The sequence below is a fragment of the Monodelphis domestica genome, chromosome 3 (genome assembly GCF_027887165.1).
Source record: "Monodelphis domestica isolate mMonDom1 chromosome 3, mMonDom1.pri, whole genome shotgun sequence".
NCBI lineage: Eukaryota > Metazoa > Chordata > Mammalia > Didelphimorphia > Didelphidae > Monodelphis > Monodelphis domestica.
In genome coordinates, this window is record NC_077229.1 from 491,836,267 (window position 1) to 491,860,863 (window position 24,597).

At 40.4% G+C, this 24,597-nt stretch overlaps 1 protein-coding gene across 3 annotated transcripts in view; it reads left to right on the top strand.

Moving 5' to 3' along the window:
• Window positions 1–24,597, top strand: part of PDE8B (phosphodiesterase 8B) — a 365,551-nt gene that overhangs the window by 30,953 nt on the left and 310,001 nt on the right. For 2 of the 3 annotated variants that reach the window (XM_056824789.1, XM_056824790.1), the window contains exon 1: window positions 18,167–22,587. The exons of the other annotated variant lie outside the window; for it this stretch is intronic. In XM_056824789.1, coding sequence (XP_056680767.1) covers window positions 22,237–22,587 — 351 coding nt within the window. In that variant the 5' untranslated portion in view covers window positions 18,167–22,236. Of the gene's footprint in view, window positions 1–18,166; window positions 22,588–24,597 lie in introns of those variants that run through there. 3 annotated transcript variants of the gene reach the window in all.

Sequence of the window (24,597 nt, forward strand, 5' to 3'; positions counted from 1 at the left end):
TAAAATGGAAAAGGATAGTAGAGTGAATTAAAAACTAGAACCCCACAACATTCTACCAAAAACCAACATTTATAACAGGGAGACACACATAAAGTAAAAGTAAGAGACTAGAGAAGATCTACTATGCCTCATCTAAAGTAAAAAAAGTAGCAGTAGCAATCATAATCCCAGACAAAACAAAAGCAAAACTTGATTTAATCAAAAGAAATAAGGAAGGATATTACATCATGATAAAAGGCTTTATAGGCAGTGATACAATATTAATATTAAACATATATGCACCAACTGGCATAGAATCCATATTCCTAAATGAGGAGTTATAGGAGGAAATAGTAAAATATTACTAGTTAGAGACCTCAACCTTCTCCTCTCAGAAACAGATAAATTCAGCAAAATAAATAAATAAATAAATAAGAAAGAAGTTAAGGAGGTAAATAGAACTTTAGAAAAATTGGATATATTAGACCTTTGGAGAAAACAGAATGATAATAAAAAGGAATATACCTTTTTCTCAGCAGTACAGGGCACCTTCACAAAAGTTGACCACATAATAGAGCACAAAAACCTCACATCCAAATGTAGAAAAGCAGAACTATTAAATATCTACTTTCAGATCATAATGCAATAAAATTATACTCAACAAGGGGTAGCATAAAGATTAAAAATTAGTAGGAAACTAAATAGTAGTAGTAGTGGTAGTCTCTCGGTGTCCGAGAATGACAATTGTCTTTGTGCATTATCATCTATTGATGTAGCCTCATGTGGCTTTGAAGTCCAAAGACTGAGGCGCACAGTTTGTGGCACATGGGGCATGGGACGCCAGTTGTTACGGGAGGTGCGGCTGTGGCCTGATGTCGGCGTTCACACGCAGCAGCAAGACGTCCACATCGCTCATCTTCAAAGGTGATGGCGGCGCCATGGTTAATGTGGGCTCGCCAGCTGCTTCTGTCAGAGGCAGCGAGTTCTAGTTGCTTTGGTGTCATGCCAGCCGACTTCAAGTTGGACTTTAGCTGATCCTTGAATCTTTTCTTTGGTCGGACTTGTTTCCTGAGTCCATCTGACAGTTCACCATAAAATACCTGTCTTGGTATTCGCTGTGGGTCCATGCGGATGACGTGTCCAGACCATCGTAGCTGGGTTCTGAGGAGATGCTGGTGGAGTTGGCTCTGTCGAGGACTTCCTGGTGGGTGATTCGGTCCTGCCATTGGATCCTCATGATTGACCGGAGAGAGGGTTGGTGGAATTGCTCCAACTGCTTCATGTGCTTCCAGTACAGTGTCCATATCTCACAACCGTACAGGAGCGAGCTGAGGACCACTGTGTTGTACACTTTGAGCTTCGTCGCAGTGCTTACACCGCTGTTTTGGAGGACTTTGCAGTGCAGCCTCCCAAGTGCCTGGCTGGCCTTTTGGATCCTGGCATTGATCTCGTGGTCTAGGAACCCGTCGTTGGAGATGGTGCTGCCCAGGTACTTGAAAGTGTTGACATTAGAAAGCTGCGTGCCGTCGATTGTAATGCATGGCTGGTTCGTTGGCCTCCCTGGTGCAGGTTGGAACAGCACCTCTGTTTTGCTGAGGCTGATAGTCAGGCCAAACAGTTTTGTTGCGGTGGAGAACCTGTCCACAATGGTTTGGAGATGATTTTCTTGGTGGGCCATGAGAGCACAGGCATCTGCGAAGAGAACTTCCAGGATGAGTCTCTCTGTTGTCTTTGCTTTTGCAAAGGTCAGGCGGCAAAGGTCAAATAGTGAGCCATCTGGTCGGTATTTGATGTAGACGCCCAGGTCTAGATCCATCACAGCATGTCGTAATACTTGGATGAAGTATAGGTTGAATAGTACCAGAGCGAGGACACAGCCTTGTTTCATGCCATTGGAGATGTTGAAGCGATCGGAAGTCTCTCCACCAGATAGGACTTCCCCTATCATGTTGACATGAAAGAGCTGGATCAGTTTGATGAATTTTGCTGGTCAACTGAGCTTGCTATGGATCACCCACAATGCATCCCTGTTCACTGTGTCGAACGCTTTCGTCAGGTTTATGAAGACAATGTAGAGAAGCTATTTAGGAAACTAAATAATCTTATCCCAAAGAATGAAACATACACAACCAACAATTTCATTAAAGAAAATGACAACAAAGAGACAACACGTCAAAATTTGTGGAACATAACCAAGGAGAGACTCGGGGGCAATTCATGTCTATAAATGCTTATATGAGTAAAATAGAGAAAGATCATATCAATGAATTGGGCATGCAACTAAAAAACTAGATAAATAACAAATTAAGAATCCCCAGTTTAACACCAAATTGGAAATTCTGAAAATTAAGGGAGAGATTAATAAAATTAAAAGTAAAATAACCATTAATTAACAAATAAAACCAGGAGTTGGTTTTATGAAAAAATAAATACATAAATATTTGGTTAACTTAATTTAAAAAAGAAAGAAGAAAACCAAATTACCAGTATCAAAAATGGAAAAGGCAAAATCACAACCAATGAAGAAGAAATCAAAATTTATTTGAAGTTGTTTTGCCCAACTAAATGAAAATAAATTTGACAATCTAAGAGAAATAGATGAATAAAAGAGGAAATAGAATACTGACACATAGAGTGGGACCCTGGACAAGTCAACTAACTTCAGTGGTCCAGGCAACTCTCTTAAGATTATAATTTGCAGAATAGGTGCTAATACGTATTGACAGGAGTTTCTTTACTGGGAGTTTGCTGTAGCAATGAAATCACAGGTCTCCCTTTTACCTGTCCCCCTTTCCTCAATAAAAGGTGCTTGTGAAGCTTATTTTCCATGAGAGAATGAAGGTTATAGTTCATATGTTCCTATAGTTCCTATAGAACCCTGATGACTTTTGTTTAGAGATAGAAGAGAGTTATTTACTCAGGCCTAGGAGGATGAAGTCTAGACTGCCTACAAAGAGAGAGGAGTTTAGTATTGAAATTAGTTTATCAGGGAATAAAAAAGAAAAGAAACAAAAGACTCAAATATAGATGCACTAAGATTATACCCTTTTCTGGATAGAGAACCAATGTTTCTCCATTTCTCAAAACTTTATTCACCGATACTAGACATGAATAAATCTTCAAGAATTTCTTCCAGAATTGGACCTTATATTTTAGAGAGAAAATATGAAGTATTAAAGACTTGTTATTATACTTAATTTTATTCAAACAAAAGTAGAGTCCCGGGGGGTCACATCTAAAATTGACCCCTCCCCCAAGGTCCAGGGAGCTAGTCTTAGAAACGTTTGCGTCACTTTGTCAGCTTTAGAGATACTTCTATCATTATGAGACCTAGCTCAGGGCCTCGCTACTGCATTGAAATGACATTCCAATCCAGCTTCACATTCCTAAATTGTCATATGGTAGGTTTGATGAACATTTGTATTGTAAGATAAGGGGTTCAAACATGGAGAAATGAAACATTTCAACTGGTTCTAATATGACCCTGGGCAAGTTATTTAATTCTGTATCTTCAGTTTATTCATTTGTAAAATGAGCTGGAGAAGGAAATGATAAACCACTCCAATATCTTTGCCAAGAAAAGCCCTAATGGGGTCCCAAAGAATTGGATGTGACTGAAATGCCCAAGCAACAATATTTAAAAGCTAATTTTAAAGCAGTTGTCTCTCAGGAGCAAATCGTATTGTCTATTACTCACTGAAACTGATTGTCCTTCCTGATGTCCTTATTTTTGTCATTTTCTATTCCCATGGCTTCAATTATTACCTTTGTTTAGATGCTGCTATTGCTGTCACTAGCAATATCTCTAGTCTTGTTCTCTCCTTAGTGTTCCTCCATTATTGTGTCTTCAGTCTAAGTTGCCCCTGATATCTTTAACTCAATATGACCACAATTGCATTCATCTGCTTACCCCTAAACTGGCCCTGCTTTTCCATATCCCTGTTTTGACTAGGGTTACCTATTTTTCTTCTGTCCCTCAAAGTTGAAACTTGTGAGTTAACTTTGACTCCCTGTTTTGGCAAAAGTCATCACCTTCCCCTCCATCAACCTGGCTTGAGTCCCAAGTCAACTTTGTCTTCTTCACCGCCCCTCATTTCTCAACTTCTTGCACACTCTGGCTTCTGACCCCACCAATCTACTAAAATTACTCTCTCAAAAGTTACCAGTGGTGTAAAGAATGTAATCTTAGTAATCATCAACAGAACAATTAAATAAACATTCAAAACAAAGAGCAAAATTGCCCAATAGCTTATTTTATTGGGGAAGAGATTCCTATTTGATATGTGGCTATTGAATATCTTTTTTTTTTCTCATTTGTTTCAGGCATCCAAATCTGTCTCATCTTCCCAGGTAGATTGTAAATGATCTTTGAACAGGGACAAATATCTTATACCATATTTTATATGTTCCACAGTTGCCATTACAATACTAACTATGGTTGCTTGTCTGTAAACTTGTATAAACTGTACCGCTTGTATGCTTTCATTGGTAGAGTGAACTTCTTATAATTCCTTCTCCAAGGCACATCTAATAGCTCATTTCTAACATATTCTTTTAGAGACGGATGGCAAACTACTCCACTCTGTTAAGAAAACTCCACGAACAGCGCTGGAGTGTTATGGCCAGTAACTAAACGACAACAAATTTTAGAGTTGCCCAAATGCACTTAAAGCACCTGGTAAATACTTATTAATACATGCTTTTGTTTAAATGAATTGAATTGAATTTCTTATGTTCACACAGATATATATGACAGAAATGTTATATCTGTAGACATAAGAAATTCAATTCAATTCATTTACTATTTATTATTATTTATATTTATTTATTAATTTTATTATATATATATTTATAATTTATTATTATGGAAGGGTTGATTGACACAATGGTACATATCTGTCGCCTTGCTTGTTGAGGAGGCGAGGTTAGACTATCACGTGAACTTGGGGGCTCTGTAATGTAGTAGGGCTAAAGTTGATTGGATGTCTGACAGGTCAAAGCTTCTGCCCATCAATATTGGGACTGGCTCATGAAGGACAACGCACTTCCAGTCTGGACAAGTTGAGATAAAATTATTAATATACATGCAAATATGTATATATGTGTGCATGTATGTATATATGTATACATACACATACATGATATGACATAGAGGTGATAGTTGGGTTCTCAAAGAAAATTCTGAAAAGGCTTTGAGTATATGGTCCCTGCAATGCACTGTGCCATGTGGAGCCCACATTAGTTAAATATAACGGAAAGATTGGCCATAGGGTCATGAATTCTTTGGCTGTGGCTCATCCTTAAATAAGAGAAAATCATCGAGACTCAGTCCTGCGTAGCTTCTTTTCCATTTCAAGTAAATGGTGATAAAGTAGCAGAAAAGGGATACTTTTTGCTTTGAATATACAAAGAAGTTGCATCTAATAGGTTAATTGTCTCAATGATATGAATGAAGTTGCAGAACTGATTTTATTTCATACCTAAAGGAAATAAAAATAATTTCAAGAAGTATTTGCATACCTTGCCTTACAGTGCCACTATGAACATAATTGCAAGCTCACACACAATACCTGCAGAAGAAGAAGATATATTGGAATTCCATGAAGAATTGCCAAGGTCCTACAAACCTGGTGTGCTTCACCTAACATCTATCAGCTTATTTAAAAAAAAAGTTTTGATAATTGTATTTCTTAAAAAAAAAAAACAAAACCTTCATCTTCCATCCTAGAATCAATATTGTTTATTGGTTCCAAGGCAGAAGATCAGTAAGAGCTAGGCAATGGGGGTTAAGTGACTTGCCCAGGGTCACACTGCTAGGAAGTGTCTGAGGTCAAATTTTAATCCAGGACTTCCCAGCTCTAGGCCTGGCTCTCAGTTTCATTGAGGCACCCAGCTGCCCCAGACAATTGTATTTCAATATAATTGTTTCCTTGGTTATCCTGTTATATATTTTAAAATATTCTGAGAAGTGTTTCATGGGCATCACCAGATTGCCACAGGTCCATGCTACAAAAAAAGAGGTGAGAATGTCTGTTCCAAATCAAGTTAGCATATACTACAATACTCTGTAACTTCAGTGAGAAGGTGTATATAAGGGAGGGCAACAAAGCATGTTGGAAAATATAGTTCAGAAATAAGGAATTAAAGGGGCAAAGACTTTTTGGCTATTCAGACCCTCAGGTATGTAATAATAAGAATTAACTTTTATACACTGCTTTCATGTTTGCAAAACACTTTATATATGTTATCTCATTTGATCCTCAAAACAACCCTATGAAGTAGGTACTATTACAATCCTCATTTTTATAAATGAGACAACTGAGACAAGTTAAGTGACTTGCCTAGGGTTACCTAGAGTATCTGAGGTAGGATTTGATCTCATCTTCCTAATTCTAAGTTTACTGTGCTATCCATTGTGCTACCTATTAGTTCATGACTACTTTCTTCAAAAAAGAGAATGATATATCATGACTTGAAACTATATAACCTGAAGCCTTAAAAGTCATTGGAAGAATGAGTCCAACTGGCAACCTTTCCAAATGTAGAGAAATGACTAAGAATGATAAAAACATGAAAGGGCATGGCAGGTGCTAACAAGCAATTATTGTTGTTCAATCATTTTTTAGTTATGTCTGACTCTTTGTGATCCCATTTGGGGTTTTCTTGGCAAAAAGTCCTAGAGTGTTTTGCCATCCCTTCTTCAGATCATTTTATAAAAGAGGAAACTGAGGCAAACAAGGTTTAGTGATTTGCTCAAAGTCACATAGGTAGTACATATCTGAGACTTGATTTGAAGTCAGGAAGATCCAGGTCTGGACCTCTATAACAAACAGTATAACTTCACATAAAAAGATGAAAAATGGCAGAAAGACATATAAGTCTGTAAAAATCTGGTGTGAGAAACCAGTTCATCCAAAGAACACACATAGATGAAACTGAAAGAAGAAAAAAAGAGTTAGAAATAAAGGAAGCATCATTGATGAAAGGCATCACATCTGGATTCTACTACTTAATTACCCCGTGTGGCACATGGGGGAGCATTTGATGAGATAAGATTATGAGACTGAACCTGACTAAATATATATATGAACCATGGAAGAACATTATACTAGAGGCAAGCCAATTTTAAAGGCATTCAGGAATGAATTTGCAAGATGTGTTGGAGGGATGGATCCTGAAAGATTGAAAGCTTATGAATGGTATTATTAAAAAAAAAAAAAGATGACCTAGAAGACATCAGTGACTAGTATAGTAGTAGTCTCTCGGTAACCGAGGATGACAATTGTCTTTGTGCATTTTTGTGCACAAAGACACTTGTGCATGAAGATTTAAGCAGAAAAATCGATGCACAGAGACAGTCCCACTCTCTTGGCGTTGGAAGACTGGGTCCAGTGGCATGAAAAGTTGTTACACCTGGAGACTTCCTCAGCTGCATTGGATGACCGTGTTGTCTTTTGTGCTCCAACACGCCCTAAGCACTCCACAGTGCCTTGCTGCGTCGCCATCTCAGCCGTTGAACCTTCTTGTTGGTTTCTTCATCCTGTTCTGCCGAAACAGTCTTCACATGCTGGGTGAGCAAAGCCCTAGTTCACCAGGGGTCGATGACCCGATGGCTACCCTCACAAGGTTTAGCTGGCCTGTTGAAGCCGTTGCATCAGTGACTACTAACTGCCAAATATCACACCTTTTCCTATGCTTTAAAATATCTAAAAAGGATCTATAGGCATATTTAGGGTATCCTTGGTGAAAAAAATAAGAGAACATTTTGTCAGACTCTTGCCAATCATTTTTTAGTTGACCACATCTTGTACTGAGTACAAAATTCTTTTGGGTTTATTACTTGCTAATTATATACCTCATTCCTACCCAATTTATCTGATTGAGCAAAATGGCATCTTAAAGGTTGTCCTTCAAAAAATATCTATTGAGTGCATATTTAAAGATCATAAAAGAGCAATATGTTAGGTAGACAATGCACAGTAGTAAATTACTCTAGTAATCTAATATTTGACAAATGCAAATTGCTAGAAAAACCATAAATCAGTTTGGCAGAAACTAGGTATAGGCCAATGTCTCTGACTGTCAAGCAGGATAAGGATAAAATGAGTAAATGATTTTGACATAAAAAGTGATACCAGAAGCAAATTGGGGAGCACTGAATTTTACCTGTAAGATGGATGGATATGTTATGGCCAAATAAGAGATAGAGAGCATTATAAGATATAAAATTGATAATTTTAATTACATGAAGTTTAAAAGGCTTTGCACAAACAAAATCAATCTAGCAATTAGAAGAAAAGCATGAAACTGGAAAAAGTTGTTGCAAGTTTCTCTGATAAAGACTTCATTTCTCAAATATGTAGAGAACTGAGTCAAATGTATAAGAATATGAGTCATTCCCCAATTGGTAAATAGTTAAAAGGTATAAGTGAGTAATTTTCAGAAGGAGAAATCAAAGCTATTGTCATATAAAATGCTTTAAGTCACTGTTGATCTTAGGTACCACTTTATGCTTTCAGATTGACTAATGACAGAAAAAGAAAATAACATGTTGTAAGGGATGTGAAAAAAATTGGGATACTGATTCATTGTTAGAAAAGCTGTGAAATGATCCAAACATTTTGGAGATCAATTTGGAACTATTTCCAAAGGGTTATAAAGTTGTGCATACATTTTCACCCAGTAATATTATTACCACAAATCTGTATATCAAAGAAATAAGAAAAGAACATATATCTACAAAAATATAGCAGCACTTTTTGTGATGGTAAAGAACTGGAAATTGAGATAATTCCTATCATTTGGGAAATGGCTAAATAAGTATGGCACATGATTATAATTAAATACTATGGTAAGAAATGATGAACAGAATGGTTTCAGAAAAACCTGGGAAGACTTATACGAACTGATACAAAGTGAAGTGAGAAGAATCAGGATAAGATTGTTTATGATAACAGCAATTTTATATTGATGATCAGCTGTGAATGACATTTTTTCTCAGTAATACAATGATCCAAGACAATTCTGAAGGACTCATGACGAAAACTGTTATATACTTCCAGAGAAAGAATTAATAGGGTTTGAATGCAGACTTAAGCATACTTTCTTTATTTTTCTTTCTTTCTCTTTTTGGTATATGTTTTCTTTTGCAAAATGGCTAATAAGGAAATATGTCTTGCATGACTTTACATTTATGATCTATATAAAAGTTTTTGCCCTTTCAAGGAAGGGGGAAAAGAAAGGGAAGAGAGGAAGGAAAGGAAAGAGAATTTGAAACTCAAAAAATTTTAAATAAGTGTTAGAAATTGCTTTTACATATAACTAGAAAAAATATTTTTTGAAAAGATGCTTACATGTAATTGAGGGAGACAAAAAGATCATACAAGACAAATGTAATGGCACATGCCTTTATTTCCTACCATTTGGGGAGCTACTTGGGTGGATTCTTTGAGTTTGGAAGTGCAGAGCTACAGTAGGACTAAAGTCAATCAGGTGTCCATACTGAGTTCAGCACTAATCTGGTAAACCTCTGAGACTGAGACCACCAGACTAGCTAATGAGGGGTGAAGTAGAACAAGTCAAAAACAGATTGGGTCACAACTTCTATGATCAGCAGTGAGATGACCTAGTCTTTAAAGGAAAAGAAAATATTATTCAAGATTTCTTGAGAGAGATGAAACACAAAAATGACTTTGTCCAAAAGTCTTCTGAATATCCCTATGAAATGAACTGTGACATAGAAAGGCATGCTTGTCAAAAGTGTTAGCCAGTTTAATGGGGAATGGCCTTAGATGACATTGCGCTGACTGCCTTGAGCTCTGAAATGCTACAGGATCTTCTAAACAAGATCTAATGATACCCAGAAGACACTGGCCTGGTAGTCTACACTGAAGAAAAAAAAAAGTGGATGAAGAATGCATATTTCCCAGATTAAGACCTGTAGTTAGGTGAGCAGTTAAACTATTTAGTTTATTTATACATATATATATATATATATATATATCTTTTATAGGTACTATAAATATGGACAATGAATTTAATAATTGAGAGCAAGAAAAATTACATAAACTGAGAATTAAATAAGAGGAGAGCAGACTGAATCTCATTTGGGAAACAAGTCAGAAATTTATCCCAAGCTCTGTATATAAGGTAAACATGTAGAAAATTTAATTTGTATCTAGAATAGCAAGTAATCCACTTTGGTTGGAATGGAGTGTGTGTAAGGGAGAGGAACAAGTAATCATTAGAAAAGGTAGGCAAATGCGCTCTTTGTGGTAGCAAAAAATTGGTAAATGAGGGGGTGTCCCTAAATTGGGGAATGGCTGAACAAATTGTGGTATCTGATGGTGATGGAATACTATTGTGCTATGAGGAATGATTTCTGTAAGAACTGGAAAGACTCCATGAACTGATGTGGAGTGAAATGAGCAGAACCAGGAGAATATTGTACACAGTTATGAGGGTATAGAAGAGGGGGGCATGCAGATGCGATTGGGTCATCACAAAATACAAAAGGGTTTTGGTCTTAGCATGCATGTGTCAGTGAAGATACAGCTTCAAGGTCTCTTGCCTAAAATAGTGCTAAGCCTTGCAGATATTGCTTGTCTGAGGAGTTTGACCAGACAGCTGAAGCCCATTTGAGGAATGACTTAACTCATTATCTTGGAACTAACCTTGGTTCCTAACAAAGGGCCACCGTTCTCTCAAAATTGGCCTTGCCACAATTTGGAATTATGCCCAAAGGGCTTTAAATGACTGCCTGCCCTTTGATTCAGCCACACCAGCATTGGGTTTGTACCCTAAAGAGATAATAAGGAAAAATATGTATACAAAAATATTTATAGCTGCACTCTTTGTGGTGGTAAAAATTTGGAAAATGAGGGGATGCCTTTTCATTGGAGAATGACTGAACAAATTGGGTTATCTGATGGTGATGGAATACTATTGTGTTGAAAGGAATAATGAACTGGAACAACCTCCAGGAAGTGATGCAGAGTGAAAGGATCAGAACTAGAACATTATACACAGAGACAGATACACTGTGGTACAATCAAATGTAATGAATTTCTCTACTAGCAGCAGTGCAGTGATCCAGGACAATCCAAAGGAACTTGTGAAAAAGAATGCTATCACATCCAGAGAAAGAACTGTGGGAGCAGAAACACAGAAGAAAAACATTTCCTTGATTACATGATTCAATGGGGATATGATTGGGGATGTAGGATATAAATGATCACTCTATTGCAAATATTAATAATATGGAAATAGGTCTTGATCAATGATACATGTAAAACCTAGTTGAATTGCACGTTGGCTACGGGAGGGGGGAGGGAGAAGGTGAGGGGAAAGAATACGAATCATGTAACCATGGAAAAATAAAAAATAACAAAAAAAAATTGGCCTTGCCAGATGATTTCAGAGGAGAGATTCAGGACTGCCTTTGTTGTTGTTGTTGTTGTTGTTGTTGCTTTTCCTCAGTGAGCCCAAGGTGTATTTATGGCTCTGTCAAATAGCAATGCAATGATCCAGAATAATGCTAAGGGACTTAGGAAAAAAAATGCTATCTACATTGATAGAAAGAACTGTGGAAGTCCAAATGCAGAAGAAAAACATGATTTATCACTTGTTTATGTGGGTATAGGATTTGGGGTTTTGGTTTTTAAAAGATTATTACAAAAGTGAATAATATGGAAATAGGTATTGAGTGACAATACATGCATAACCCAGTGAAATTGCTTGTCAGCTCTGGGAGAGAGGAGGGAAAAAGGGAGAGAAAAAAAATGAATCATGAAACCTTGGAAAACATCTTTTAAAATAAATAAATAAATAAATAAAAAGGAAAGAAAGAAAAGGTAGACAGAAGTGAGAATGAGAAAGACTCAAAATGACAAACAGTGGTATTTGTATTTTATCCTAAAGGCAATGAGACTAATGAATCCTCTTGAGTCAATTAATAGCATCATTGTTTGTGTAATTCTATCCACATTTATTCTTGGTATGTTCTTCATGCATATTTTGCTGGTACATGTGTTCCCACTGTGTGTATACTTCTCAGGAGGCCCCTGATCACACATGTTCTCTCTGATATACCCTCCCACACTATTGATGTGGGTAACCTGTGAGTGTAACTCAAGTATATGAAGGAAATTTCTTATCTCTTTATTTGCTATGCTGTCTGATTAAGTTTTTTGTTTGGACTAGTAGTATGTCCTCTGGCTGATAAACACATTGATGGGGGCTCAATGTCTATGATTTTGTGGAAATGTGGACCCAGAAAGTAGATAGAAAATGTAGGGTATTTTTAGGGTATTTAGATGCAAGAGAAGGTTCCTTAGAAGCTATATCTGTAGCTGTATATTTACATATACTATATTTCCACAATATTTGTGGAAATATTTGTCAATGTCAGAATATAAATTTGCCAATTTTGGAACTTCCTTACCCTTATTTTTAATATTTACTGTCTCTTTAATTTCTAAATATATTGTATTTATTGAAAAATTCATAACTTTCCAGTAAAATATGACTTAGTAACATTTTCAAAACTTAACTATAGTGGATGGAGACATAAATGGGAACTGAACAATAAAACCTTTAACTGAATGTTTGGGGAATAGAGTATAATGGTTCACTGAATTTTAGGTTAACTAAAATATAACAGAAAAGCTTTATTTGTTGAAAATCACTCTATATGTATTAGCCACTTTTCTTGTCATAAATAATAATGAAAACAATAACAGTTTGTATTTATATAGTATTTTGCATTCAAAATCTTTGTAAATTGTACAAGTGCCCTTATCCTCATTTTCTAGATGAAGAAACTGAGGCCCAGGGAGGAAAAATTTCTTGCCCTGTGGCAACATTGCCAGATCAAAACAATCCCAGAACTCCTGAATTTTAGAGGTGGATGCCATGGTTTAATACATCCTAAACTCCAAGTCACATGGAACCTTGCATTTCATCATGGTACCTAGTATTTTGGGGGCAATATTATCCAAATTGTGTGTGTGTGTGAGAGAGAGAGAGAGAGACAAAGAGACAAAGAGAGACTGAGAGAGAGAGAGACAGAGAGAGAGATCATAGTAAGTTAAAAATGTTGAAAGGAAGTCTGCAGCAGTGAACTAAACAACAGCAACAATGGGGAATCCTCTAGTGGATCTGCTCCAGAACATGGTTGGGCTCCCTTTCCTTTTTTTTTCCCCAACCCTTTCTGCCAACATTAGTTCTAAGACAGAAGAGTAATAAGGGCTAGGCAATTGGGGTTAAGTGACTTGTTCAGAGTCACACAGCTAGAAAGTATCTGAGGCCAGATTTTAATCCTGGACCTCCTAACTCCAGAACTTGCTCTCTTTCCATTGAGCCACCTAGTTACCCCTCAAGAAGCATTTACTAAGTGCCTATTCTGTGCCATGCACTGTGCTAAATTCTGAGGTTACAAAGAAAGACAATGAAATAGTCCCTACTTTCAAGGAGCTCACAATCAAATAAGGAAGACAAAACTCAAACATCTATATACAAACAGAGGCAGCTAGATGGCTCCATAGTGCACAGAATACTGGGCCTGGAGTCAGGGAAGCATCTTCCTGGGTTCAAATGTGGACTCAGAAACTTACTAGCTGTGTGACCCTGAGTAAGTCATGTAACCCTATTTGCCTCAGGTTCCTCATCTATAAAATTGCTGGAGAAGGAAATGGCAAACCACTCCAGTGTCTTTGCCAAGAAAACTCCAAATGGGTTCATGAAGAGCCAGACAAGTTAGAAATAATTGAACAATAAAAACAACTATATACAGACAAGATATATCTCTATCTATCTATCTATCTATCTATCTATCTATCTATCTATCTATCTATCTATCTATGTATCTATATATCCATCCATCCATCCATCCATCTTGATCTATCTATCTATCTATCTATCTATCTATCTATCTATCTATCTATCTATCTATCTATCTATCTATCTATGTATCTATATATCCATCCATCCATCCATCCATCTTGATCTATCTATCTATCTATCTATCTATCTATCTATCTATCTATCTATCTATCTATCTATCTATCTATCCATCCATCCATCCATCTTATCTATCTATCTATCTATCTATCTATCTATCTATCTATCTATCTATCTATCTATCTATCTATCTATCTATCCATCCATCCATCTTATCTATCTATCTATCTATCTATCTATCTATCTATCTATCTATCTATCTATCTATCTATCTATATCTATCTATCTATCTATCTATCTATCTATCTATCTATCTATCTATCTATCTCTATCTATCTATCTATCTATCTATCTATCTATCTATCTATCTATCTATCTATCTATCTATCCATCCATCCATCCATCTATCTGTCTGTCTATCTATTTATCTATCTATCTGTAGGATAAATTGAAAATAATCAAAAGAGGGAAAACCCTAATATTAGGGGAAATTGGGAAAGGCTTTTTGTAGAAGGTGGAATTTTAGTTGGGATTTGGAAGAAGCCAGAGAAATTGATAAAGAAAGATGAGACAGGGTGGTGGCAAAGAACTGGAAATTAAGGGATGCCTCCATTGGAAATTGGGGACTGGCTAACTAAATTGTGGTATATGATCATGATGGAATACTACTGTGCTGTAAGAAATGATGGCATGCTAGTTTTTAAAAAACTTGTAAGAATCTACATGGGATAATGAACAGCGAAATGAGTAGAACCAAGAGAATATTCTACAGTTACAGTTTTAATACTTGAAGAATTACTTGTGAATACTCACTTCCAGAGAATAAAATAGTGAATAAAAAGTGGAAATATGAAAGACATAATCTATATATTCATATCTGTCTCCTGGAAAATGCCTTCTATGATATGGGGAGGGGAAGGAAGGACTGAGATACTTGTAAATAAACGTTATCAATAAAAATATGAGGGAGAGAAAATTCTGGTTATAGGGGACAATCAGTGAAAAGATCTCAAAGCGAGCGATTATATGTCTTTTGCAAAGAACTACAAAGAGGCCAGTGTCATTGTTTTGGAGAGTAAGGTATGTGTGAAGTGAGAAATTAGTGTGTTATTCTCAATGTAATGGTTATTAGTATATCCAAGTATCCAATCAATATCTCTTGAATAGTGACTAGACTGCCACTGCACACAGGTATAAAAAAAGAAGAGGAAGGTAGGAAGGGGCCAGGTTATAAAGGGCTTCAAAAGTCAATCAGAGGATTTTATATTTGATCCTGGAGGCAATAGGGAGTCACTGGGGTACTGAGTAGGGGCTGCTGTGGAAGATCACATTGGTGGCTCAATGGAGTATGGCTATTGCCATGATCCAGATGTGAATGATGAGGACCTGTACCGGGGTAATCATGGGTTAGAGGAGACAAGAGGGTATATACAAGAGATGCTCCAAAGGTAGGATCCATAAGAGTTGGCAACAGATTGACTACGAGTATCCCCTTGAGGTGTGAAGGATGACACTTGGGTGGTAAGCCTGGGTGATTGGAAGGATGGTGGTGTTCTCTACACTATCAAGGAAATTAGGGTAAAAAAGGAGGGCTTAAAAAAGATAATGAGTTCAGTTTTGAACATGTTGAGTTTAAAAAGTGTATAGGATGTCCGGTATCATACAGTAGTAACAAGCACTCATCAAACTCTCATTAAACTGCTGTATATTATCTATCCCTTCCTTCCTCCCCATCTGCTGCCCACACTTTACCATTGTTTTTCTTTCCTTGAAAACTTAAAAATGAATTTGGTTCCAAAATTTGAGAGTTGACTTTTAGATGCAAAGCAAATTTTTTGAGCTATAGTTGGAAGGAAAGCAGTAGAGAACTTATTACGTTAACACTAATTTAGAGTTTTGGTTAATAGAGGTTTACTGATTCTTGCTATATGTGTTTGACCTTGAATTTATCTGTAATGTGGCTGTGTAGGACAGTAGAAAGTGGTTTGAATTTAGTCAGACCTTTCCTGGATTCCTACTACCTTTAGGACAAAATATAAGCTACTTATTTTGACAGTAAAGAGAGGAAAAGAATAAACATATGCACACAGACATATACGTGTATGCATATATGTGCTAAGTACTTTACAAAAATTATTTCATTTATTTCTCAACACAATCCCATGAGGTAGATGCTCCATTTTAGGGTTGGGAAACCTTGGCCAACAGAGGTAAAGTGACTTATCCAGTTCACATAGCTGGGTCTGAGGCCATATTTCAACTCAGGTCTTCCTGACTCTAGGCCACCTTGACCCTTCATAATCTGATTCCAACTTACCTTTTTAGTATAATTGTATATTATTATTATTGCCTTTTTTGAATCCTACATGCAAGTTGAATTGGTTTCCTTGCTATTCCTCAAACTCAGCATTTAATTCCCTTTGTTCTTGGTTTTGCATTGACTATCTTTCATACTTCTAATGCTCCTCTTCTGGTTCCTTTCAAGATTTAGCTCAGATCAGCCTTCCTTGATCCTCCTAGTCCTTAGTCCTCTCACCCTGCCCCCCTCTTTCTCTCTCCCTCTTTGTTTCTCCCTCCTTCCCTCTCCATTAGGTGGTCATCTATATCCTTTAAAAAAAGACACATTATACCCCCCCCCCCAGTAGAATGGAAGCTCCTAATGGCAGAGACTTCTTTGTTTTGTCTTTATAAACATTTGTTAGATTTGGACTGGACATATTCTTACACGAGTTCTGTGACTAGGGGTAAGTCAGGTCTATAAGACTTGGCAGTCTGCTTTTTATGTTTATTGTGAGGAAAGCACTTTGCAAACTATAAATCCCTGACATGGCCATACTGAGTGGGCAGGAGAGAACTTAGAATGTACTGCCAAGGATATAGCCATCACTGACCTTTTGCCACACTACCATCACTGCCTGACACTTCGGTGTCTTCTACTCTAAGACCTCAAGTAGTTTCAGTCCAGCCTAACACATAAGATTCTCCTGATACAGGGGAATATGAACACAGACACTCAAGGAAATCACTGAGAAATACTTTACCTCTGGGTATGCTGCCCTGCCATACAGTAGGTAGCCTCATCTGTCTCTCTTCTCCTGTCCAACAAAACCACAGGTTAAAGACCAATTTAAGATGGCTTGCCCCAATGCCAGGACTCTCTGCTTTTATTAGCTGTCTCTGTGCATCTTACATAGTGAGAGAGAGGCGACTGTAGTTCCTTTCTTCTGGATCTTAAAGAATAATTGCTAGCCTCCTTGCCTATTTGTGTTAACAGTTTATGATTATCCTGGGTTGCACAGGAGTGGGTATGAGAACTGAGCCAGAAGTCATTGGAGCCCACAAGAATCTTTGTGTCAAAACTAGGCAAAGAATGTCATCTTAAAGTCAAGGGGATTCTGGCTTCTTAGCTAGAAACAATAATCTACATCTCTTCCCATTTCCAGATCAGCCAGGCTTGGATACCAATCCCACAGACAAAACTTAGTGCTTGTACTTTCTCCTTAGAGGAGGAACTATTAACCTGGGAACAAACAGCAACAAAGCTAAGACCTGACCATTGGCTTATCCAGTACTGAGTATAGACATTGAGTTTGGAGACTCTCACAATGTGGTATAGTGGCTAAAGTGATAGACTTGGAAATAGAATATGTTGATTCATATCCTGCCTTAGACACTAGCTGTGGGACCTTGAACTTATCACTTAATTTCTGACGGTATCAGTTCCCTCATCCATTTAGTGGGTAAGGGAGGAAAAGACAGGTAATGTGATATAGTTCAGAGGTATCAAACTTGGGGCCCACAACACTGTTGCCTGGGGGCAGCCTATATCAGATTAAAATGTTATAGGGAAATATCTAGCAAAATATTGTTAACAATAAAATATAGACAATGTTAATATTTGGTTTTCTAAGTCAAAAAATGATTTACAAGGGATTATTTTGTACAATTTGTTGACCCTCCTTTCTATTTGAATTTGAATTTGAATTTGAATCTGATACTACTGGTGCAGTGGATATGGGTCAGGAAGACTCAGTTTCAAGTACTTCTTCCTTCTTCCTTTTCTCCTTCTTCTTCTCCTTCTCCTTTCTCCTTTCTTCTTCTTCTTCTTCTTCTTCTTCTTCTTCTTCTTCTTCTTCTTCTTCTTCTTCTTCTTCTTCTTCTTCTTCTTCTTCTTCTTCTTCTTCTTCTCCTCCTTCTCCTTTCTTCTTCTTCTTCTTCTTCTTCTTCTTCTTCTTCTTCTTCTTCTTCTTCTTCTTCTTCTCCTCCTTCTTTCTTCTTCTTCTTCTTCTTCTTCTTCTTCTTCTTCTTCTTCTTCTTCTTCTTCTTCTTCTTCTTCTTCTTCTTCTTCTTCTTCTTCTTCTTCTTCTTCTTCTTCTTCTTCTTCTTCTTCTTCTTCTTCTTCTTCTTCTTCTTCTTCTCCTCCTTCTTCCTCATTTGAACTCAGGTTTTCCTGGCTCCAGGCCTGGCTCTCTATCCTCTAAGCCATCTAGCTGTCCCCCAAATTCTGTTTCTACCACATACTTACTGGTTGTGTGATCCTGTGCAAGTCATTTAACTTCTCTTTGCATTGAAAATTGCCTACCCTTGATGAAGTCATAAATCCTGACCCCTCCCCCCAAAAAAACAGTGTTTGGATAGATATTACTTATATTAACTAACTCTCAGTGTTATTATAAGAAAAATGCATTGTGAACCTTAAAATGCCATACATGTGAGTTATCATTACCCACCAAAGTAAAACATGCTAGCAAGGAAATAATGAAAGCCATTGGTCACAATTTCAAATGTTAACAATTCAATTAACCAGATTTGCATGTTTGTCTCTATGACCTCTTTGAAAGTGGCTTACTGGGGAGCAATTAGGTAGCTCAGTGGCTTGAGAACCAGACCCAGAGACCTAAATCTCACCTCAGACACTTCCTAGCTGTGTGAACCTGGGCAAGTCACTTAACCCTCATTACCTAGCCAGTACTGCTCTTCTGCCTTAGAAATACACAATATTAATTCTAAAGTGGAAGTTAAGGGTTTAAAAAAATGAAAAGAAAGGAGCCTACTTCCTTATTTTCCCAAACAAAAGGAGGAAGTTTGTATTTGGTCCTGGATGATTCACAGGCCCAAGGTTAGAAATCTGGTCTGTAAATAAATTCTGTTTCCATTAGATTGTAAACTCTTTGAGAGCAAGGGTTGTCTTTTGTTTCCTCCAGCACTTAGCACAGGCCCCACACAGTAAGCTTACTAAATTTTTTTCACTTGATTGATTTTTGGGATGCGATCTGGTGCCATGGAAGGGGCATCATTCAGGGACATGGAAAACCTGGGTTGACTAATCAGTTATACCACTTATGGCAAGTCAATTGACCTCTTTGGGGCTGCAGCTTTCTTAGGCAGGATGAGCAGAATACTTGTATTGCTCCCTACTCCACAAGGAAAGTAGAGGGTACGTGTGGCATGCTCTCTTTTCAACAAGGGAGTCAGTGTTAGCCACAAGTATACAGAATGAGTAGTTCTCTCTTCTTTGGGTGTTATTAGTCACAGATGCCATTCTTAGAGATAATAGTGCTCAAGAGGAGATAAGTGGTGCCTATATGTGAGAGTTAATATCATTCTAGTACTTCATGTTGCAATTTCCAGGCTGCCTTGGAGAATTCCATAAGGAATAATGACTGAAGTGGGTGTAGATACAGAACCATCCATAAGTCTGAGAAATAATTAACTCCTGCTATTAGTATTCTGTCCAGAATTGGTATAGAGACCAGGATCCCTGTAACTGGAACTATGAAATTGTTTCCTTTGGTCCTTAATGATTGTTAGGAAGTCTGACAGATGATCTCCATCATATTTCAACAGAGGAATATTATAATATCTCGGTCTTAGCCATTGAATGTAATAGCTATTATAGTGGAAGAATAAGGGAGATTGTATGGGATTAAGTCACTTTTGTAGGTAAGTGTATAGGGAATCTAACCTTACATTGGGAAGTACATTGTAGACTTCCATCATGGTTAGAGAGAAAGACATAATAATTTAGATAGTGTGGGGTGGGGGCAAGGAGGTCTAAAAATCACTATGTACGTTTAAGTTCTGCTTAACTAAAATGGAAAATTAAGTGCTGCTAGTTCTGCTATTTGTACCCTGTAAACTTGAAACCATAATCTCTGGGTCTCAGTTTCCCCATTTCATTTTATAAATGAGCCGGTTGGTACTAGCTTCCTTTTAGTTCTTGATTACTTGATCTTTAAGTCTAAGTTCTCGTTACCACTTTATTATTTGAATTCCATACTTAGTCTCCTTCAGAGATGGTAGGGAGAGTTTGAGGCAACCAGGTGATAAAGTGGATAGAGCACCGGGTCTGCAATCAGAAAGGTGAGTTCAAATCCAGCCTCAGATACGTACTAGCTGGGTGATCCTGGACAAGTCCCTTAACCTCTGTTTGCCTGAGTCCACTGGAGAAGGAAATGTCAAACCACTCCAGTATCCTTGCCAAGAAAACCCCATGTACAATATCGATGTGCTGTGGTCCATGGGATTATGAAGAGTTGGAAACTGATAGAACAACAGGAGCATTAAGAGTTTCTGATAATCCCAAAGGATGGGCTTCAGGGTCTGGGGAGGATATGGAAAAATAAGCAGTACAAGGCAATGGAAAGGACTCTTACTAAATTTGAAGTGACCTTAAGCAAGTCAAAACCTTTCTGGGGTCGTTTCCTCAACTGTAAAATGAAGGATTAGACTAGGTGACCTCTGAGGTCCTTTTGCCCAGAGAAATACAACATCAATCCTGGAACCTGCTGAGAATTCTGTGGAATGGACCCTCTTGTTGGGGTCTCAGTGGCTCCACGTAAGTGAGATACAAGAACAGATTTCACTAAGGAACGGTGGCTTTTCATTCATCAAGTCATGAAGTAGTTCCGCCCTTTGAGGCCACACTGAAGAAGCAGTAACTGATTTGGATTGTACTAGTGTGCATCCATAAGTGTGATGAGGCTGGTTATTTTAGGAGATGTAGATAGACCCAGTTTTTAGCTTCCTTGCCCCCTTCTTCCAGGGTGACCATTATCCCCGTTTTTGAGGCTAGAAGTTGGGGTGGGGAGGGATTAAGTTGGGGTAAGGTGCTAAACAGACGGTGTTTGGTGTGCAGCTCCAGAATATGCCTCCCCACCCCCAGCTCGAGAGCAGGAAGGCCATAGTTTCCTGGCTCCCACGGGGCCGGCACTTGGGGAGGGGAGGAGAGGTTGCAAGATTGGTTCCAGCTGATGAGTGCATCTGAGTCTGGTTCTCGGGGCCAGGTGACCTCCGGACTTCCTTCACCAAGGTTGCGCTAGGGGTAGTAGCTGTGGGAAGAGGAGAGTCAGGGTGGGGAAGTTTGGGGCTGGTTTGTTTTGTTTTGCTAAACCCAAGGTGGCCCCCAAGGCAGGTGGCTCTGCGCTTCCTAAGAGGCTCCCAAAGGAAAGAGACTGGAATCCAGGGGGTCTTTGGGAGGCCAAGAAGATTCAGGCTGACTGCTAAAGGGCGGTCGGCGCGGCGCAGGTCGTGCCAGGGGACCGGGGCACCCGGCAGGTGCTTGGGGTGGGGATGAAGTAGGAGTGAGGAGAAGGCGAGAAGGGAGGGGTACTGCGGGGGAACCGCGGCATCAGTCTGGGGGTGGAGGGGGGGAGAGGCAGAGGCGGACGTCTTGCCAGAACACCAGTGCGTGTGTGGCGGGGGCGAGGGCGGGGGGGGGTGTATCTCTATGCGTGCGTATCTGTGTCCCCCACAAGCCTGAGGCTGCCTCTCTTCAGATGGTCAGGGTGCCTCTTCGCCCAGGAGGGAAAGTTAGGATGGCCGGGAACGACTGCGGAAGGCTTGGGGGAGAACCGCAGTGAGACAGTGAGACAAACAGACAGACTGACGGACAGCCCGGCAACCAGGCAGGACAGGGGGGTGGCTCCTCGGGGGAGAGGGGGGCCGCTGCCACCCGCTGGTGGCTAGCCACAAACTGCGCGGGGCTCAGCCGAGGCGGCGGCAGAGGCGGCAGCAGCATCCTCGGTGGCAGCGCCCGCTTCATCCCTCCCTGCTGCAGGTGGTGGCCAGGGTTCCTTCCTCCCCGCGCCCCGGGATCTGCTTTGCATTCATCTGAGACCAAAAACAGGAGGTGGGGTTGAGAGGGCGGAGCGGGGCGCGGTGGTGGTGCCCAGTGGCCCCCCAAGCCGTGCTGGACAGAGGAGGAGGAGGAGGAGGAGGAGGAGGAGGAGGAGAGAAGAGGAAGGGGAGGAGGAGGAGAGAAGAGGAGGAGGAGGAGGAGAGGCGGGAGGTAGAGGGATGGGCTGCGCTCCCAGCATCCACGTTTCGCAGAGCGGCGTGATCTACTGCCGAGACTCGGACGAGTCCAATTCCCCCCACCAGACCACTACCCTGTCGCAGGGCACGGCTACCACCTTACACGGCCTCTTCATCAAGACCGACGCCGCCGACGCCATCCCCTCGGTGCTCGCCTACCAGAGCCGCCAGGCTGGGGCCCCGGGCACTCGCCGGGAGCGGAGGGAGCTGGGGAGCAGCAGCAGCAGCAGCGCGGGCACCGCAGCCTCTGCCCCGACCACCTGCAGGGTGCGCACCCATTACTGCTGCAGCAGCGCCGAGGCCGAGACCCAGACCAGCTACACCAGCGTCAAGGTAAATGTCCAAGGCTGCGGGAGCTGGAGGGGAGAGCTGGGGGCCGGCAGGGCTCTCTCCGCCACGCAGACCCCTATCCGTGCGGCAGAGCTTCCTGCGGAGTGTTGGGGTCAGCCTGCTGCTTTGCAGAGAGCAGAAGTTACGGAGGTCACACGTAAGAGGGGAGAGCAGAAAGCGCTTCACTTTTCATCCCGGGGTTGGGATGGGCTGGCGAGTAGAGTAAGGCGGCCGGCCGAGGAGTTGGGGCAAGAAGAACCGAGGGGAGGGGGCTGCTGTTGGGCTCGCGCCCGTGTGTCGGGAGGGAGCGCGGAGGAGACGGGCAGGCTCCGCCTTCCTTGAGAGAAGGGCCGAAGGCAGGCAGGGGCTCTGCCTATTCAGAAGAACAGGACCAGACGCTGGTGTCATTGAGGGAATTCAGCGCCCTCCGAGTGAATGAGGGCCGAGCCGCCCCCATTGGTTGAAGCGTGTAGCGTGGTTTTCCTGTGCTCGGTAAATGAATAAGATGGAGGTAGTTAGTGGAGCCCAATGTGGTCCGCGTCCCAGATGGACGAGCTTATCTCTGGGGAAGAGCACACCGTGCTGCCGCCTCCATTGAAGGGAGAGAGATGGGATTTGTGAATGAATGCAGGTGTGCGTGCGTGTTTGGGGGAGAAATGGGGGCAGGAGAGGGGCGAGAGCAGGGGAAAACTTGAATGGCTTACCTTCGCTCCCTTCTCGGTGCTGCTTGGGACAGGAGAGGCCGGGCACCTGCACACGCCGGGCCTGCTCCCCGGGGGCGGTCCGTACCGCCCGTGGCGTGTGTCTGCGGCCTCGCTTTACAGCGGAGACGCACCTACCAAGATGCTGAGTCCTTGAGGGTTGCGGGGGGCACCCTCTGCCCCCCATCATCTACGAAGTGGAAAAGATCGAAAGTTTCAAGAGCTCCCCCAGGGGAGCCTCCAGCCCCCCCTTGCCCCAACGTCGTTTCTTTTTGTGATGGGAGGAAAGTGAATTTACTTTTTAAAACCCGCATTTTATTGTATTCTTTCAAAGAATTTGAGACCCGAGGCCGGATGGGACTGTGTCGAGGTGGGCCTCGTAAGCTTTTGTTTTCCCTCAGCAAGGACTGGCCTATCGCAGTAGGGAGAAGCCAAAAGCCTTTCCCCATTTCTAGGGAAGCCTTCATGTTAATTGCACATTTCAGGCACATAACCAAGAACCTGTTTCCATGTATCTCAAGACTTCCGGCAAAGGCACCGTTGTATATTTAGTAGTCAGGAACGTGCTCCAACCATTGGCCTAGTGTGAGGACTTAGAGCTTCTCTTCGATGGCTGAAGTCATCAGCTCTTCCCCAGAGGGGGTGGGGAAGAGGCCAAATGCAGCAGCCTCCGGGGTGGAAGCTTGCAAATCTGAGAAAGAAACCAAGCGGGTTTTTGTAGAAATAATTTTTCATTGAACAATATGAAGTTTATCATGGATTTGGTTTTGCGATGACAATTTAGAAAGGTTCATTCTAGATTTTGCTGTTGAAAGATAGAGTAGAACACCCAGGGGAAAGCGCCATCCTTAAACTTGTTGGTACCTACTTGTTTCAGGGTCATGGCCAAATGTTATTTTTTTATACCTCACTTTCTATCCTAGCAACAACTCTAACATGGAAGGGCGAGGGCTAGACAAGTGACTTTTCCAGGGTCACACAAATAGGAAGTGGCTGAGGACAGATTTGAACCCACGTCCTCCCACCTCCAAACCTAGTGCCACCTCGCTGTCCCACAAATATACCTTTACACATTACAGAGGTAATGCAAAAGTTTACTGGTGTTCAGGGCTTAAAAATAATCAATTCTCTTATTGGGAAGATACTCTAAGAGCGTTGTCAAAAAGAAAAAAAAAGATCTGTCCATTCCTATCTACAGGGAGATAATTTACAGCAGCATTATTTGTAATTGCCCCACACCGGAAATAAGCTAATTGTTAAGGATCTGGGCGTGCTGTTGATCAGTTTGTATATGGAAGATCATGAAACCCAG